Source organism: Pezoporus flaviventris, unplaced genomic scaffold, assembly GCF_033815535.1.
Source record: "Pezoporus flaviventris isolate CSIRO_AGI_PZ_B2104156 unplaced genomic scaffold, CSIRO_AGI_Pfla_v1 ptg000066l, whole genome shotgun sequence".
NCBI lineage: Eukaryota > Metazoa > Chordata > Aves > Psittaciformes > Psittacidae > Pezoporus > Pezoporus flaviventris.
Window position 1 is genome coordinate 10,828,086 of NW_026892614.1, and position 20,177 is coordinate 10,848,262.

Consider the following 20,177-nt stretch of genomic DNA (forward strand, 5'->3'; position numbering starts at 1 on the left):
GGCTTTTCTCTGGGCTTGGGATAGGGTCTGTGTTGGCCCTCATTCTTTCAACTATTTAATTCTGCTCCCAAAAGGGGCATTAAGGTGACACACAGCAGAAAATTGCACAGCCTTTATTAAACAGCTTGATGTGAACCAATGACTACACATGTATCTTTTAGATGTTCCTAGAACATCTAGATTCGCTGCAGTTTTAGCATATTAGGTGCAATAACATGTTTTTATGAATTGAAAATAAATAGACCTTTACATTTTACTTGTTGGTTTGAAATATTATTAACTGCCCCCTTGCTCTTATTTCCCCTTGTTTCAATGCATTGGTACATGTTGTTAAAAAACTGGAAGGACTATAAAAGGAGAGGTGGTTCACTAGTACAACTTGATCATGCCAAAACACTTGGTAGACAAAATGGGATTTTAAAACAGAACACACCAGAGCACAGTAACAACTCAAGTGAAGCCCAGTAAAAGGATAATGAAGGCTGATATGAAGGCTAAAGTAGGGAAAATGTTTACTGTGTTCCAAAGGTCTTTAAAAGGAAACCCTCAAATCATAGGCAGTATGTTAAAGCCAAATTCCTGGGAAGAAGAGAGAGGATACCATGGAACTGGCTAAAAAAGAAGTTTAGAAGCCTTATCACAAGCCCCCAAATTCAAAGTTGGGGAAAGCCCTCCCTGCTTAACCACATCCATATATATAGCTGAACAGATGGTGTCAGAGATGACATGCTAGCATACACTGCACTGTCAGCAGATCCGCTCTAGTAACTAAGGGAACTTTCAGTTCATAGAACCATAGAACGGTTTCGGTTAAAAGTGACCTTAAAGATCATCTAGTTCCAATCCCCATGCCATGGGAAGGGGCAACTTCCACTAGACCAAGTTGCTCAAAGTCCCATCCAACCTGCCCTTGAACGATTTCAGAGATGGGGCATCTACAACTTCTCTGGGCAACCTGTGCCAGTGCCTCACCACCCTCAGAGTAAAGAATTCTTTAATATCTAATCTAAATCTCCCCTCTTTCAATTCAAAACCATTCCCCCCTGTCCTATCACTACAGGCCCTTGTAAAAAGCCCCTCTTCAGATTTCTTGTAGGCCCCTTTAGGCACTGGAAGTTGCTCTAAGGTCTCCCAGGAACCTTCTCTTCTTCAGACTGAACAAGCCCAAGTCTCTCAGCCTGTCTCCACAGGAGGGGTGCTCCAGCCCTCTGATCATCTCTGTGGACATCCTGCTGACCTGCTCCAACAGGTCCACATTCTTTTTATACTGGGGGCCCCAGAACTGAATGCAGTTCTCCAGGTGCGGTCTCACAAGAGTGGAGTAGAGGGGAAGAATCACCTCCCTTGATTGTTGGTCATCCTTCCTTAATTTGATCATTCACAGCAGACATTATCAAAGGGATGCATTCATCACATAGGACACTGCACACGTCTTGGTAGCACTCTGCAATTTGCTTGTATGGAAAAGCATGGGGAGACCTCAGCCCTTACAAAGCAGGTGGCCTAATCCTATGAGAGTCTAGGGTTTCCAATAAAACATGCAACCCCCTCCCAGCACTGAATGATTGCACGTCTGTTTAACACCACTCACTATTAACTAAAAAAACAGAGCTTGTAAATACCCCTTCAAGAGTAACTTGGCAAGGCTGAACCCTGGTAAATGTCAAGATTACTGAGCCTTTTGTTACAAAGTGAGTGTTGCTCTTATTTTCAGAAGAGACAAGAAGAAAGGTTACTTTGTCCCATTGGACTAAAATGGAAGAAAACTCAGGGGGCAGCAAGATGTATTGGAAATTCAACATGGTCACTGCCTGCACTGCCCTCACCTCAGTGTTTTTTTCTTAATGGAAGAACAGGAAGGAAAAGAAGGAAGATAAGAGCTTTCTCAAGGTTTTTGGAGGGACTAAGCCGGTTAAAATATTGCAAGGTTTATTAGGAGTAGACACATAATATCTTTATTGTATCACCTAAGATAGCTGGAAATATACAGAAGTTTTCAGCACAGGAGCTCATCTTTATGTGTGAAAGAGAAGTGTCAGTCTAAGCATGAAAATTTAGGTAAGTCTTCAGACAACTCAGGACTTAGATGGACCATCAGTATAATGCTACAACAGGTCTATTCCCCTTCCTTTTTCATTACTATTGATGACACCCATATCTGAAAGTTTTGCATGTGCAATTTCTCAAAATACATGCAGCACCACAGGGCTGTCCATTTTAGTGTTTTGATCAGTTAAAATAATTCTATTTTAAATGTATTTCAATCAGAAACACTGATGTTTTAGAAGTAAAAGCACATGCAATGTTTAAAATCCTATTTGAAACTAAAACGTGTTCAGGATCTGAGGTACAATTCTGGTCTAAGTCTACTTTTCATTTTTTGGAATTTCAAGAACCACTAAATAAGAGAACCCTGCTCAGGAAAACAACACAGAAATGAAAGAGGCAAGAACCCTACTAAAATCTTTAGTAAAAGCATAGGCACACTTTTATCTTGCACTACAAAAACTTGCAAGACATCTTTATCTGTTCTTATTTTTACAATATAACTTCAACTTTTGCAGAATCCAATCTTATATTTGAAAAATTAAACTTCCAAGGACAAGCAAGAAAAAATACATGTTGTGTTACCCTTCTAAGCCAGCATTTCGGTACGTGCATGCCCTCTCCTCATGATTTTGCCTATCTAGCCGTTCTTCCTCATTCCACCAGTTAAGCTAGGGCATTTTAAAGGCTCCCCCCAGCAGGACTCTATAGAAGCAGACCTCTTTTACGTCACATAGCTAAGCTAGTTGCAAAAGCAGAGAGCTATTTATCTAAAAGCAGAACTAAACACAAAACATATGAGGGTGCAAGGGAGAGAAAGGAATGTTTAGCAAGCCTGTGTTTATTCCTGCTAATGGTAGGTAATGGCTCACTATTAAGTAGAAGGGCTTATTAAGTATACTTCTGTAGGAAGCTGCCCTGAAGCATTTCCTATAGTACACTTCACTTACTCATTTAGATGACAGAATAGAGTGTGTGTTTATAACATTTGAATATGACAGCAAAATGATGGGTCTGTGAGCATGTTTCATGACAGAGCTACAGTTCAAACCGATCTTGACAAATCAGTGAAATTACCTGAAGAAAGCTGGATGCAGATTAGCAACAAGTCTGAAGTACTGCCCTCCTCCACTAATAAGTAAGCGCAAAAACACAGGGTGGAGAACTGCCGGCAGGGCAGTAGCGCTGAAGAATAGGATCTAGGAGTAACAGCAGATCACAACCTAACCTTATTTAAAAAAATGTTGTGCTGTTGTAAAAGGCAAATACAATATTGGAACGCCTAAGTAGAAGAATGATGTATCAACATCAGAAGTATTTTTTCCGATCTCAATACTGGAAAGAGATCAGCTGTAATATTGTCCCCTCTTTGGGGCATGAAATTCAGGAAGAACATGGACCAGTTGGACAGAAGCCACAAAACAGCCATGAAAAGAATAAAATTCTAGAAAACTTCATCTATGAATAACAGAACCATTGCATGGATTTAATCATGAGGAGTTTGAAAAGAGAGTAATATTTGTCTCAAACATTTAAGAAGTCACAGCAAAGAAAAGAATACACTGGTTTTCTGTGTTCACTGAAGATAGAGCTTGAGATAGATAGATAGATAGATAGATAGATAGATAGATAGATAGATAGATAGATAGATAGTGATGATCTTAAAAAACCAATGAGGGAGATTCAGATTAACTTTTAACTGTAGAAGCATCAAAGTACAAAGGACGAGATTGGCTGGGTAAATGTGAATCCTTCTTGGACATCCTCAGGAACAAGTTGGATAAACATGTCAGGAACAGCATGATCATACTTGCTTCTGCCCAAGAGTAGGACTAAATTCTTTTCCAGCCATTCTTTCTATGATGTTCATGGAAGATTCCCATCCTAATTGGCATCTACACTGCAGTCCTGAAAAGGGAGAATAGGCAAGACGACTCCTTACAGATTCTGTGGCTGAGAAGCCCTAAAACTTAGTTATATATGTTATCCAAAGACTACAAAATAAGAAGTCATTCAGCAGCAGAAAGCATCTCCCTTTTAGGAATCCAAGCACTTGGCATGCAACAGATAGCTGTAAATTTTGTTTCTGTCAGCATATTCTTTGTATGGTGATCCCCATTTCCATCTCCTACTTTCATATGACCCCTGATGTCCCTTCACAACAACAACAAAAAAAATATATATGATCTTGTAGGAAATTTGTCATGGACATGGGAGAAACAGAAAGTAGAAGGGTGAACACAGAGAATACTAAAAAAAAAAAAAAAGGAGGAAGATTCAAAATCAACAGGCAGCAGAGTGTTCATGGAAAGTTAAACAAACCAAATTAAAATGAAGGATTAAAATGAAAGTGGATTCAATGATCCGTGCTATAGGTAGACACATTTCCCAAGGTGTGTATTATGATCCTGGAGAAGAGATCCTGACACTCATATTTTCTCCCCAGTTTTGTGACAACCTTTAAGTAATTTAAGACTTGAATTTTAAAAATGTTTTTGTCCTAAATGCTGAGTATTTTATGACCCATGATTCTTCATATGGGACTATAAGCTTAATGGGAGCAGATGTCAGCCATAGCTGAGTATTTTCAAGTGTCCCACTTCAGTATTCAAGGATAATGAGAATAATAAACCCTCCATATTCCACAGCACTATTGTGGGGGAAAATTCACCATTGCTTTTGAGGTGCTCAAATACTACCCTTAAAAAAGCCCAAAAAAGAGCTTGTAGCAAGAAAGTTGACAAACTATAAATGCCTTGTCATTAAAGAACTTTAAAACTAATCAGAAACAGAACCTACTGTGAACAGATGGAAAACAACACCACGATTACCAACATTTTCAACAATTGTTCTCAGTCATCCAAAGCTAATTCTACATTTAAAAATCAAAGCTAGGTGTTTAGCATGAACCAGTTACTCACTACTGTAAATTGAGTTCTTGCTACTTATCTTTTGCTTCTTAAACTCTTAGTGAGGTATGAAATGTGCCAGCCACTTAAGTATAGAGAAAGAAGTCACTAAGTAAGTGAACTGTTAGAGAAGAGCAATGTCTGTGAATAACCCCACAGATGCAATCTGAGAAAGCATTTTCACATACAGAAATTGTTTTAGCTTTCACCTCTAGGCTGAAAAGTCACTGTTGCTACCTCTCACTAATAAGGTCAGTTTTGGGCACCTCCAGTGAAGCTGCCATTTCTGGTGGTTTAAATGATGGGGACACCTGTCCCCCAGAGAGCTAAACTGAGAGTACAACTCACCTCATAGACATTACCAAACAGTCTGTGTGTGTTAGCAACCTTGTCACTTATTCACCTGGCCTGGGTTCAAAACACTGACCTAAAAGTGAAAGGTTCCCCCAGCCATGCATTCCCAACCAATAAATTAAAAGTCCATCTTCAGTGCAAGGTTATCTTTCATCATGAGTTGGGGGGTAGGAGTTATTAGAATATTCCACTCGAAAGGCTTTGCAATACTGATACTTTTAATGAACATTGTCACCACCTTGCAAAGCAGTGACAAAAGTCAGGGGGTTTAGAAGTCAGCTTTTTCTTGGATACGAATGGCTATTTTTGCCGTAGTGTTTCTCCATTCACATCATATGCTTGAATCATTGAGGAAATATGGTCACAAACAGCTTACAGGTAATACTCTTTGTGAACACTTTGTTCAAATGAGAATGTCTGGCTGTGTTACAGCAGCCCTGGAGCAACAGGGAGTAATCCATTGCTGCTTGCAATGATCTTACCTCTTCATCTTCAATAACAATATGCATGACATCATTCACAGTTATACACCACCTTTCTGATGACTTTACTTTCTTTGCCTTTGTGTAAAAAAACAGGTACGTCAAGATCTTGTTATACTAGAACTAATACCTCTGTCAGATTACATACCATTATTCAATGCTTTAAAACTCTCAATGTACAAGATTAGCACTACAGAATGGTAAATAAGTGGTATAATCTATGAAGGAAACATAAAGTTCTCAAATCACAAACAAATTTCTGAGTTATAATAGCCCTCACATTGCTTTCTCTAATGAGAGTGAAAAGACAGACAAGTAAAGACTCAACATTTGAGTTCTTGCTTTTTTGTACAACTTCTTTCAAGTAGTAAAACCTCTTCACACATCTGTCCAAAAACTTCACCCCACAGTAGAGGTGAAATGTAAATACACCCCATGGACTGAGAGTTCTAAATGCAGAATTAGGAGGGCGCCGTTCATCTCTCAATTTGGTTGTGCAGTATTTTACAGTCTGATGTACGCTTCACAAATTTAAAATGCTGTAGCAAGTGGAAAAACTTATTTCACAAGCCTCAAAAAACAAATATTGTTGAAAAAAAGTATCTGTGAATCAAGCATATTCAGAATTCAGCTCTTAAATGAGATTAAAGCTTTAAAACCAAAACCAAACAAAAAAAAAGGACCAATAGAGCAATTCAAGTGGGAAGTTTTGAATAATCTATTTTTGGTCAAGGATTTTGTTTTCCTTTGTTTTCAGATGTTTATTTTGTATTTCCTTTAAAGGAAAAGTTTATGAACATGCGGATCTCTTTCAATAGGCCATATTGTTTCTAGCATTTAATAATTTAACAACAAACAGATCATGGTAGATTTGGGGTCTTTTTTACATGCAACTGCCAAATGTTGCCCTTCAAACTGTCTCCTACTGAAATCTGTAGAAACAGAGCAGCATTGCCCGCAAGGACTGTACCACAGTACTCCCATACAGCATGGCTGGGAGTGTACAGCACCTAGAACCTCTGAGGACTGCCAACTATTTGCATGGCACTACAGTATTTTCCCCTAATGGGGTAACCTAACTTTAGAGCATACTAACATACATAACATAGTCTCTGTTCCAATCCACTGCACTTTGCAGACCTTGAATTTACACTAGAAAACCAAATAATTCTAACACTGCAACATGAAGTAGTATGGCTATAGTAACTAACAGCTTACACAGCATTCCTGATGACTTTACACCACAAAACTTTACAGTGCATATCTACAGATAAGCCAGTTCATACCCAGCCATACGAATTTGCCAATGCACAAAGTTGAGTGCAGCAAAGAGACATTGCGCACATTTTTGTAAAACCTTTAATGAACTCTATCACCCATGCAACAAAGACTGCATCTTTGCATTTATATATTCATATCTCAAAGTGCTGCCCAAAAGTTACCTCTCCGCAGACAATCAGGTAGGAAACTAGGGACCTAAGCAGTGAGCTTGCAGAGCAAGTGCAGGTACTGCTAGAAACTCCAATGTACTGGTGCATGGTTGCATACACATCTTTCATGCACCCTCTCTCTCCTGCTCTTTACAAGTTTGTGAACAAAATCAAAACAACTCCTGATACTTTTGAAGGCATACTCAATCAATGGAACAGTGAGCTATTTGCATTCTGGTGCATTCCAGCTCGCTTCTGAGCAAAGTGATATTTGGGAGGTTTCACTGTAAGCATTAATTAGACAAAGAACCACATTTAAGGCACATTTTTTTGATCTAACTACTGGAAAACTAAGAAACACAGGGTAGAAAAAGGTACTTAGTATGTCATGGAATCAAAATATATACAAAAACTCAAACATAAGGTCAAAAGAAATCCATTCACTGCTACATGGCTCAAAAGGAGCTAATTCTGGAGCACTACCTTCCATGCTCAGCATTTCTACTTCACAAGAGCACCAACAAACTAGAAGGCATTTTCCAAAAAGGATTCACAATGAAAATGCCAACAGGTTTGGAGGAAACCATTTCAACAATGATAAAAGATTTGAGACCAGTTATTTCTCTGGGGTTTTATCTCTTATCTATATTCTTTTCCAATTGGCCACATCTTTGCTATTATGGAACAAATCCAATCTCTGTTGTATTTGCCTCTTCCCATGGAGAGTTCAAAACAAACTATAGGTAAGCCAAAATAAAATGTCCCATACTGTGTTGGATCTGAAAGGGACAAATCTGCATGTGTGCTTTAAAGGTGGAGTCTATGCCCTTTATACTGCCTGGGGCTTTCTCTCAAGTATATTAAACAAAGAAGATGCATTACCACTACCCTATCAGTGCAAAATGAGCTTCTTATAAAGAGATCATATCTTCTATTCTCCTTTCCAGTCTCAGGTCCTTCTTCCACCAGCTGTGCTCTACAGCGTTCCTGTATGCAGACAGGGCTGGCTAACATTTTTGTTTCAGCAGATACATATTTAAATAACCAAGTACTATTTAGGATGAGATTAAAGAAATATTCACACACTATAGTATGGAAGGAACTAAAGGTATGCTGTCTGGAAATAGAGGGATTTATTAAAGTAGGCTAATCCAGGATTTAGTTGACTGGATTTCCAAATGTCTTTCCCTTGCTTTCTCTGTTGATTTTCTTCACCATGCTATCTTTATCCAGTAATTATATACTACATTGCCAGGTGAGTAAGTAAATCCATTGTAAATTGGTCAATACAGTCAGAGTGAGATAAAAGTATGGTCCTATATATCAACATTCCTTAAAACACTTCCATCATCAGAAAAGCATGTATTCTAACTGAAAAAACTAAAACAGATTCTGAAAGATTTTCAATTCCACCAAACCAACACACATCTTTAAGTCCTAGATATTAATAAATGATGGGAAAGGAATGTCAATAGTCGGAACCCACAATATTTGCGCAGAAATTGTCATCTTTGCTCTCTCCTATTTAGTACATTTGAAGATCACCCAACCTAGTTTTACTTGTAATCTAAACTAAGGTTTCAGCTGAGAGTCTTACGGAGAAAAGAAAACCTCATGCGTTAATTCCCAATTATGCAACAGAAAATTCTTCAGTGATATATATGCCAGTTTACCCAATGCAATATTTCTCAGTACACAAAGCATATAATCTGTGTTAATTTCTTTATTATTGTTAATAATGATTTAAAAAAAATCAATTTTAATTTCATGTTTGTTTTAAAAACCTGTTTTTATAAGAATTTGGTAGCCTCTGCTGTTCAAGATACTACTAAAACATATCGAGTTGATTTCTTTTTTTTTAACTCTGAAGTTTTTTTTAATGAGACATGAGCTACAGAGTAACATTTCCTAAGCTATTTTAAATATCCTATAAACCAGAAGACTTTCAGAAAAAATCTGGAGTTCCTAAGTAATTTTTAGTGAGCTTCAGGTTCCTAAATTACTGAGCTTTTCTAAAAAAACAAACAAAAAAAAAGAAACAAACAAAATAAACCACAAACCAAAATAAAAAGCAAATAATTACTCCGGATCTTTGGATAGCTTGATTATATAGGAATATGAAATTTAATTAAGTAACCTGTTCTCAAGTACTTAGCTAAGAATAGACGGGTAAACAAACAAGGATGGCTGTAACTGCTGAAAGCATAAACACCTGTGTTTTAGACAGCACAGTGTGATAAGCAAACTGCTCTGTCAATTAAACACCCAGTTCTTTGTTCATAGCAGATCTATTCTTAACAGGAGCCCCGCTGGGACTGTGCCTGGTCATGGAAATTAAGGCTATAGACAAAAGGAAAGCAACTTCAGCCTCATGTATGGTGTTTTGTTTGTCCTTTGGCATCAATGTCAGATGGATGGTAAGTTCATTTACATAATGTGTACATGCACAGCTTGTGGGGCTGCAATGCAAACTGGTTTACGAACTGCTAAGAACACTGAGGGTTGCTTCATATTTCTTCAGTGATCTTGTATATAGTAGAAGATCATTGTACTGAAGTGAATGAAGGGGACTAGAAGTCTATGGACAGGGTAGAGTCAAAGGTGGTCAGTTGCTCTGTCAAAGAAAACTCATGGTGGAACCAACACTCCAGAGTACAGCTGGAGATAAACTTGGGCTATAGAGCTTTTCCATAGCCTGAAGAAACTCCTCTAGGTGAAATAACACACCAGAGCTACACAATCATTTAGTATCTTTTTTTTATTTGTATTTAGTGCAGCTGGGTACCAATTTTCTTCATATTAAAGAGTGCAATGTCTTAAGTCGTGCAGCAGTGAAAAGCTACACTGGTGCCAAGACTGAACATGAAACGGAGTTAAATAAAACTACCGCTTAATGCTAGATGTGAGGCCTTTCTGCGAGTGCCAAAATAGCAGGCTGATTCTCAGAGGTGCAAAATAGACAGAAGTTCCTCCTGACGTCAGTGGAAATGCCTGGGTGCTCAATGCCTATAAAAAATACGAGCGTTTCCTTAGACACTTAAGGAATAATCACAGATACTAATTTTAGACTAGGGTAGTCACTTTCCACAGATTCCTGCTATGGTAGTGGGGGTGAGCAAGGCTTTTCTAGGGGGATCTTCAGAGTAGAAGCCATCTGCTCTAAATTAGGTTCTGCCGTTTATCAAAATAATGGATGGCTGGACTGATTTTCTCACCGGTTTTGAAGAGAAATAAGAACAAGCATCAGACTTCAAGTTGAAGGATTCTGACAGTTAAGAAGAGTTGGGAGGAAGCATTTGAAGTAAAGGGAAAATCTTACCCATACCAAGTACAGTAAACACTTAGCACTTTCATCTGTAAAGCCAGCACTCACTTATTACAACCACTATTTTTGAGAGGAAGACATAAAGTGATATTTCCTTACAACTCAAAAAGGGAAATCCAGGAGCAGCAGTGCCCATTCTTGCACATAGAGCACAAATTCAAAAATTCTCACCTGTTAGCACACATTAAAAGTTGAGGTACAAATATACAAACTAACTAAACATTAGCCAGACAACTGGCAGCTTCTGCTTCCCTCCGGACAGGCTTTCTAAAGAATCAAGTGTATTTCCACAGCTACCATTTCAAGTGGAACACCTCCTAAAAGATGAATTTCATTGAATTTCAAAGTCTGCTGCACATATCTCTGCAGATGCTCTGTTTCTGCAGAGCAGTAACACCTGGCCTGTAATAATTTCATACCAGTAGTTTGAGGATTACTAGGACCATGCCATCTTGATCTGTATTGAAGAGAAAGCAGAAAGAGCAACTACAGAATACGTAGAGAAACAGTCACAGAGGGTGATCACAACATTGTATTTGCTAGTTAAATGATGTGGAAAGAGCTAACTTCTATCTTTAAATACCTGCCTGATTTTATCAGGTAGAAAAGGAGCACTGTATAGCACCTTTATAGTTATGATCAGCTTCACACATCGCCTCTCAACATGAGGCATATTTAAAACCAACAAAACCAGTGAAATTATAAGAACAAAAGTCATGCACTCTCTTCACAGCATTTCATGAAATGATGTTCTTCAGACACTGAAGAACGTATAATCACCCTAAACTACTAGGAATTAAATTTAATTTAGGAGGAAATGGAGTGCTTGATGTGAATGCATTCTCCTTCTGGTATCAGCTGAGAGTAAAGTATGCATAGCCATAAAAGACACATTCAGGGTCAGCAACTTTTCACTGCTCACAGTAAAGGAATACAACCACATTTACACATTGTTTATCCTGATAATTAGAGCTCAGAATAAAATATGCTTGGCAGTAAAGCTATCCAGAACAACTCAACTTTGCCAGCTGTGTAAGCACTTTTATATTTGTTTGCTTGCAGGGATATAAAATAACATGTGGGAGGGATGTCTTTTGACTTGGGACAAAGCTAAGCAGCACAAATTTCCACCTAATTCTATTTCACTGACACATTTCTTCCTGCACCATGTCCCTCTGCAGTCCAGATACAAATCCAGTGCATTCTTCTGTAAGCAGGCTCTGCAGTACAACTTCTAAAATACTATCATTACCATAGAATCATAGAATAGTTTGGGTTGGAAGGGACTTGAAGATCATCTAGCTTCAACCTCCATCATTCACAACTGAAGAAAATCCTAATGCTCAGTCACACTGAAATTAATTCAGTAGAACTGTACAGTGCAATACAGAAATTACTATCCAAACCAAACATCATTAAATGAGATCAGAATTTACAACAGCTATTAAATTTATATTAGGCATTTGGTATCCAATTTTTCCATTATAATGATGAAACCACTTCTGTCTTGCTTGTATAAGAGGATGGAAGGGGTTTGGTGGAAGATTTTGAACTGTGTTACCCCACTGGCAAAGAGCAAAATTCAGCTTGCAGAGCTGTCTTAGTTTAATTTGGAAATTGATGATGTAATCATGGTATTTTCTTACTACGATTCGTTAGTTTACAAAATACACCGCAGCTCTGCTTTGCTTCCACAGGGCTACAAACTGTATGAGCACGGATTCCTTGCTTTCTGCAGTCTCAGAGCTGAAGACTCTCAGTGCTCCTCCAAGCAAACACCTCCCATGCCTCTCCAGCTCTCCAGTGACCCAAACACAGATCCACAGCAAGATGCAGACCTCCTACCCCAAACAGATTATAGCAAAGTCCACTGCTTAACACACAGCTTTTCTCTAGCTCTTAAGCACCTTGGTTGCAGCTTATGGAAACCCACTTAGAGCCATACTTTCTTCCCACCCTTATTGTCTTACTAATTGGATCAGTGTATCTGCAGACATTTTTCTATATGAATTTCAGGGGAAGCTATGGTGTGTACTGTGAGTGCAGGCAGGGGGTAGTCTTTGCTTCCCATTATAAAATGGTTCTTTTTTCTTTTCATAACCATCAAGTTCTGTTGCTGGCAGATATTTGGGAGTGATTAGCAATTAGCAGCTGAATTGGGACTGTAGGAATTACCCATTTGATGACAGTAACAAAAGCACACCGAGCCTGGAATGGGTCAGCATTCAGAGGGCCATCTGAGTTTAAGTAAAAAAATATAATATTGAGTAAGATATTGATCTCTTACACTTAGTATAAAGAAAACCTTCCCATTCAAAAGAAAAACTACCTCCATAAACACTTCTAGTTAACTGAATTTCATAATAGCTTTCTTTGAATTTTCCTTCCTACACCAGCACCACAGTATTTCGAGCCTTCTTTAGCTGCAGACCTTATTGACAGCTTCCAAGACAGAATATGAAGCGCACTGACAAAATATGATTGTTCCACTATCTTTTCAGCATGCTCCTCTCAAGCACCATTCCATGCAAGTAACATCAGCAAGAGGAATTTAACATGTTACTATTTTAAAAAGCACTAATCTTGAAGAGGCCAATTGTACAGGACAAGCCATAAACACATCCCATATTTCTATACAGAGTCCCTCTACCCTCATGGCAACTCTTCCTAGCTTGAGAGAAACTGCAACTTCATACCCTTCTATTGTATCAGTGTCTAATGTTTAGGACCGTTGTAGTGTTTGCTGAAAAATCAAGACATGATGTGGCAGAAAAAAAACCCTGAAGTCCAACCATTGACTACCAAGTTCTGAGTCAGACCCTACATGGGGCCATCTACCACTGAGAAGGTCACTTGAAGAGCACCCAGGATTCGAACAGAAATAACATGTTTCACATGTGTGCTCTTAATGCTAGAGGTTTTGGCATCCACTGTTTGAAAATTCTTGATGCACCTGGAGGGGAGGCATTTGGCCTTGGACTGCTGAAACTTCATGTTACCAAAAGGCACACCAGCATCTATAGTGGTATGTATCATTTGGCAAGACATTGTTCTTCTATAGATCCTGCATTTCAGGCTATATAATTCCCAAGGTACCTATGTCATCCTAATTTGGTGCATAAAGGGGAAGGGAGGCAAAGAACTGCAACGTAGGTCTCAGTACAGCACATGATTTTCCCACTGATTATCATTCTGCTTTTGACTCTGGAGGATTTTCCTCCTAACAAATTAAATCACCTCCTGAATTTAGTCCTAAATATACTCAACCCAGGACCACCACCTTTATAAGAAATATCCAACTGTTAACAGGTCAGTACTGGGAATAAGTAATGAGAAGGCTGATATTCCCTTAGAAAGGAGTGTACTTTTTGCCTCCCTCACACCTCCTACATTCACTGCTGAGATGAATCTCTGTGCCTTCTCAACAATCCCACTGATGTTCCACATGGGTAAAAAGTCTCACCCCATTAAAGCCCTCGAGATGGTTGGTTTCTCTGTGTGCTATGGGAGCTTAACCCAAACGCTGCCTCCCCTCAAAACCACATCCAAACCCCCAACTTTGATTATTTCCAGATAATCTCTGTAAAAGGGCAAGACCTAGGCTGGAATGCCCTGGACACACTGTAGATACTGCTGTATTCTCAAAGAATCACAGAATGGTTTGGGTTGGAGGGACTTATAAAGATTGTTTAGTCCAACCCTCAAGTTTACAAGGGGTTTCCACCATTCACATACTCCACAAGACTGGACTCCCACATAAATTGTGAAAATAGGGATTTGACATTCCAATCTATTCAGCTTTCATCGCACCCCCTGAGTTTTCTTGTGACCCTTCCATGCTTCAATACTGTATGGGTACTGGGACAGGAAGAGGGGGTCTCTAGATGGAACCACCTCATACTCTCCTTTTAGTACCTCTGTTTCTGTTTTCTGTTAGACCTGCACTTTCTCCATGACAATGATTTCAATTCAGAGCTTGTAAATCCATGAGGAGTGGTTCTACAGTACTGAATTTTGCTAGTAGCACCCAGCCTCTCCTGCCAACCTTTTTCTGCTTTACATTTCTGTCTCATTCATTCAGGCTTGGTTATTTCTCTCCTCCTCCTCCTGGTTGAAGCATAAAGCTTTCCACTACTTCATCTGTCTTCTCATTCACCAGTAGACTTCTTCCAGGAAAAGGTTTCTGATAAGAAATCAGTTTAGATTCCATCCATAGAAGACCACACAAGCTTCAGAGTGAATCCAGGACACTGACTGTACATCTATTTATAGACACTGAAGTCAGACTGAACACAAGGTCAACTTTTCTTTCAGACTGCAATGAACCTCTCAAATCTGCTGAACTTAGAAGTTGCAGCAACACTAGAAAAAGAAGGGTGTTATCCATAATTCATAGTCCTGGTAGCTTCTTCCAAAGAATTTGTCATGCATGTAACTTCCAAATGCTCTTTTTAATTTTTTGGTTTTGTTTTTTTTTTACTTATTTGCAAGGACAACAGGAGTTGTGTTACCAGCCAAAGGAGGTAATGCAGATAATCCTTATAGACCACACTGAAAATGTAATCTGCTATGTACTGCTGAAGACTGGAAAGACACAGCTTCTTTCCCAAAAAACTTTTCCAAAGTCCTCACTCATGCATAGCATTCAGTGTCATCAAGAATATTTGCATTGACAGAGTGCAATATGTAGGTAAATAAATATTCTGAGTCTGCTTGTTTGTTCTATACCAGCATAAAACCCCATCAAAATGGTCAGAAATTTCATTGACCTACATTAAAACCCATTCTGCATTAACAAAGCAGTGGTATCAGGGCCATAAAGCAAGCTAGAATAAGATCATTTATGTATAATAGTATCAGCAAGGCAAGAAGTATGTTTCTGTTTATTTCCTTACATGTGTTAATGCAGAAGTGTCACAGACATGTCTGAATGACTGGAGAAGACCCACATGAAATACGTGAAGCCAGTTGAGTGCTTTACAATACAACTGCCCTGAAGAAGAAATCACAAGCTTCAGATCTTTATCCTGAAGGCTGAAGACTTCCTTGAAAAACTAACAAACCACACCTCACGTCAAAGATCAAAACCCCCATTCTCCTAAAATAAAGTATTTATAGCAAAAGTTACAAATAAGAAAGGGCACCATTTAACACACAGCTCACTAAGAGGGTTGGCAGTTCAAACATGTTGCAAACAGTATATAGTATGTTTGCATTTTGAGTAGCACTGCTGTACTTGGTTTCCTAAGCTAAGGGACATTGCATTTTCCTATGTTCCTTTTAGTTACATTAAGACACAGGCTTAGTGAAAATTAAAAGGTTTGTGGAATCTGTTGAAATATTTTTGAAGTTTAAGAAATAAATTTATCATCAAGAGAAGAGAAACGAGGTTTTAAGTCTTCTACTATGAGATAGCATGATTTTTACTTCCACTCCAGTCCATCAGGGCAGGGACTGAGAGACCGCTAATCACTAGTCTGACATCCCCCAGAACCAGCCACTTCTATCAGTTGTTACAATTATCACTGCTGCCATCTTTTTTAACAGTGGGAAAACCAAAGTCTGAGGTGAGCTGACCTTGCCTAAGGTTACAGAGCAGAGTGAACAAGAGAATCCCACCCCCTCTGGCCAGACTTTTTGTTTTCCTATATACTTTTGTGTTTCCATGTGGTGCTGAATGAACAAGGGACCACTTCCATAGGTCTTTCAACTGCTGTTTAAGCACATGTGGCCAGTGGAAGTGTGCTGGGTCAAGTAGATTTCAGAAGTTTCCAATCTCATGCTTCCCATCTACATGTTTAGAAGTCACCAAGGCTGTAATTAGTTCTCTAATTATTTCCTACTGAAGACAGCATGCCCATCCAAAATATGACTTTTTTTTTTTTGGGGGGTGTCATTTAGTCTGTCTTTAAAGTTGCTGCCTGAAACTTCCAACCATATAAACCTGTTTAAGTTTTCACCAATACTGTCTAATGCAGCAAATGGTCGAATTCTTGTATTTTCCCGATTTCTTTATTTGACACAGGCTAAATGTAACTCCAACTAAAGCATTTAAATTGTTGTTCACTTTCAGGGAGACAGAGCTAAGTTATAACTCAGCCTCCTTTCCTATAGTGTACTTCATATTTAATCTGACATCTGCAACCACCAAGGAGCCTGGATTACAGCAGACCATAATACTCTATGAACCATGGTTATAATTAGGCGTCACGTCCATTGTAATCCTATGGACGTCATCATGTGTTACCAGCATCTGTTGACAGATCTCATACCAGGCGTATCACTGAAATGGCAAGTCTGGAGAGGGCAGCCCACAATAGAAACAATGGCATTTATTTTTGGTCTGTTCCAAGACTATCTAATAGAAAATATATGCTGCCAACTGCCAGGGCTCCACTGAGATCAGTTTTCAATATTGTATTACCAGTTAGAGCAAAGATCTGTGCCCATGCATCTGCAATCTTCTCCTCATAAATAAGGAAATAAAGAAACCACTTGCTGCAACTCTTAGCACCACTTAGAAAAAATACAGAAGCCTTGAAATTTTATAAAGTTTAGCAGGCCCTTTATCACAAAAGTACCTATTTTTCGTGTAATAATAAATTTAGGCTCCTTTCCAGGACAAGGAATGAGGATTCCCTCCCATGAATTTTATTTGGAAGTTGTACCAACTTAATATTAAAACTAAGCCAACATAAAGGAGCAAAGCTGCAATCTTCCTACTCTGTGGAAGTAAAGCAAAGTTTGGTTTAATTGATCAATGTGGAAACCTGACTTTCTGAAAAATCACTGTCTGTTTGGAGGAATGGGAACAAAGCATTTGCTATGGGGTCTTATACAAACTGCTCCCTGCTCTTCTGTAAAAGTCAAGATACTTACTGTAAAGAAAATCCAAATTAGCTTTATTTTTTATTATTTATCTGCATCGTAGGAAAACTGCACCTTAGTGCTATCTAGCAACCAGTGCATTATTTCTTTATTTTGAAAACAGAATTATCCGAAATGCTGGACAATTGAATCCTAATCAGATGTAATCAAGACTTGTTTTGGCTGAGCAGTTTCAAATCACTAAAGCACTGAAGCACCAAGATAATTTCCATTGTCACTATAAAAAAAAAAAAAAAAAGCATAGTCCACCATGTAAATTAAAACAAATGTGTTGATGAGTACAGCTTAATAATTGCTTAAGAGTTGCAGCAGGTGGTAGATCAACAAACGTGAACTTCAACCTCCCCCAGAATTTCTCCCACTATACTTGTACAGGAGGATCCTAACAAGTGTAAATGCAAGAAAATGAGTAAAACCACCTAAAACTCAGGAAGAAGGAAGGCTATAAGTGAGAACTGAAAGGAAAATACTGGGTCTACCCATCTTAATGGAAAGCAAACCTAGTGGCCCCAACAGTTCTAACAGCTCTTACTTTTATAGCTATACTTTTATAGTATTGCTTTTATAGAAGCTGTGACGGTAACAGCAGGCCAGACTGTCATCAGTATGGCAACTTCTACTAAGTGAGCTGCTCACAAAAAGTATATTCAACCTTCTTGCCCAGAGCACCATTTCTCTGAGTCCCCCTCTTTATTTTTTTCATTCTTGTAACCAGCAGATAACCTTTTAATCCCAGATCTGTCAGCTGTGCCTTCAGCATCACCTTTTACATCAGGAAGTAACAAATCCTTTACAACATTTCTCTTTTTCTATATGCTGCTTAAAACTCGGTGTTCTGAAATTAGATACTGCAAATATTACTAAAGTACCAAACCACTGACAAAAGTACCAATGGGATATAATCTCTGCTTGTGTTCAGAAAAAGAGCATGTGCAGTACTTGCTTGTGCAATAGTTTTCTTATACCTAAAAGGTAAGAAGCATTTCTTCTGCAATGGTATGTTGCAAGGAGTTTACAGATCTGTTTCTTCCCAGACAGTGAATTGGCATGTGGGAACCTAATCATGAAATACAGTTTTTCAGTTCTAGCCTGGATCTATGTCTAGGCAATATTTTCCTTCTCAGACCGTTCAGTCAGAATTAAGAGCAAATTCTAATAAAGCTGACTTGCAAGATCACAATTTCAAAAGTGATTTCTCAGTGTTTTCTCAGGAATATTGCAAAAATTTTAGCGCACCAGTTGTGAACCATTTCCTTCATGTCCCTGTCTATAATTGCCATTTACTGCTTTTGAAAAGCAACCAGGCACAGACATCATTTCAGAGTTTGCTTTCTGAAAGGAAGACCCAGGAATTAAAGTTAAAAATTACTGAAATACCAATATATAAATATAGAGGTACTGACAGAATACTTCCAGTGCAATATAAAAAGAAACTCCTCTCATCCATTAGTTTCACCTTACATAGGTTTCGTTTAAGAATTCAAAAAGTGAATACTTTATCCTCAAAATATGGCATAGCTAGTATACATCATACACATGCTTTATACAATGTAAAATATATTCTCTTACAAAACTAGTAGCCCTTACTGCACAGCCCTGGCAACTCCAGATGCAGCATGGCAGTAAGAAAGGACACCATTCCCCACAGAGGCATACACAAACACACATTACTTTCAGACCTTCCTTTGCTGTTTCTCCCATGCTGGGTCCAGGAGCAGGTCCCTGTCCCATTCTTCTTCTTGGGTCATGTACTCATCTTCTTCATAGTTGTAGGTGTACTGCATGTTTGTATCTATCTGGTTCATGCTATTCATGCTACCTGGGGATCAGCTTCAGCTGCTGTGGCTTGTACTACGTTTTTAGTTTACTTGCTGACGGGTTGTAAGTAGCAGTGTCTTTTTCTTTCTTTTTTTTCTTTTTCCAAGGTGACAGGCAGTGAATACTGACGAGTTGCTGAGAGCAGAAGCTGAAACTCAGGTAGGTGCTGACCTGTGGTGACCTTCCCTCCCTCTCTCTCCTGCCCCTTCTCTCCCTACTACTGCTGCTGTACGTCCCTGCGGCTGACCCTCCGGAGAAGCCCAGCGCGGCTCATCGCTGCCGCTTATTATCCCCGCCGGGCTGTCACATGGCGCGGCGGCGGGACCCGGCCCTCCCGTGGCCCGGCCACCACCCGCTGCACCAGGGGCGGGGCGGCGCGGCGCGGCGCCGCTTCTGTGCCGGGTAGCGGGACCGCCTTGCGAGGGGGTAAGGAACGCACCGCCTGCAAGAGCTCTGCCCCAAATCACTGTCAGCTCTTCTGTCTGTCTGTCCTTGCTTCCAATGTGACAAAATACCTGGCTCTCATCCCCCTTTTTTTCCCTGCTGACACGATTTCTACTTCATCTATAATTCGCTAATGTAGTTGGACACTGCTTCTCATTAGTCTGAAGTCCAAGTGGACCCTTGAGCCTCTTTACGCTTTTCTTTCCAGACTAAGGCTCCCAAGAGCCAGTGCAGACAAGGATACTCGAAACAACTTTCCGGTGGAGCTCAGGTTTGGCGTTAAGCCACAAAGTACGGGAGCACAATGTAGAAAAGCAACACGTGTCTTTTTAATGAGGAAATATGCTCAGTACATCCCAAGAAGCGCATACAAAGGTCTCTGGAACTAGTAACTTTATAAATATGTGGCAGGAAACATTTAGCCATGCTTTCCACAGGGTAAAATATGAAAAGCCAGCCCTGAGATCACACATCCTGGCAA

The 20,177-nt window shown here is 39.2% G+C and overlaps 1 protein-coding gene across 3 annotated transcripts in view; it reads right to left on the bottom strand.

Annotated features, from left to right (window-relative positions):
- Positions 1-19,531, bottom strand: part of ACTN2 (actinin alpha 2) — a 68,762-nt gene extending 49,231 nt beyond the window's left edge. Inside the window, exon 1 of one of the 3 annotated variants that reach the window (XM_061471199.1) lies at positions 19,114-19,531. In XM_061471199.1, coding sequence (XP_061327183.1) covers positions 19,114-19,248 — 135 coding nt within the window. In that variant the 5' untranslated portion in view covers positions 19,249-19,531. The remainder of the gene's footprint in view (positions 1-19,113) is intronic. The other 2 variants (XM_061471200.1, XM_061471198.1) reach the window with 2 other exon arrangements.
- Positions 19,532-20,177: the final 646 nt, after the last annotated feature.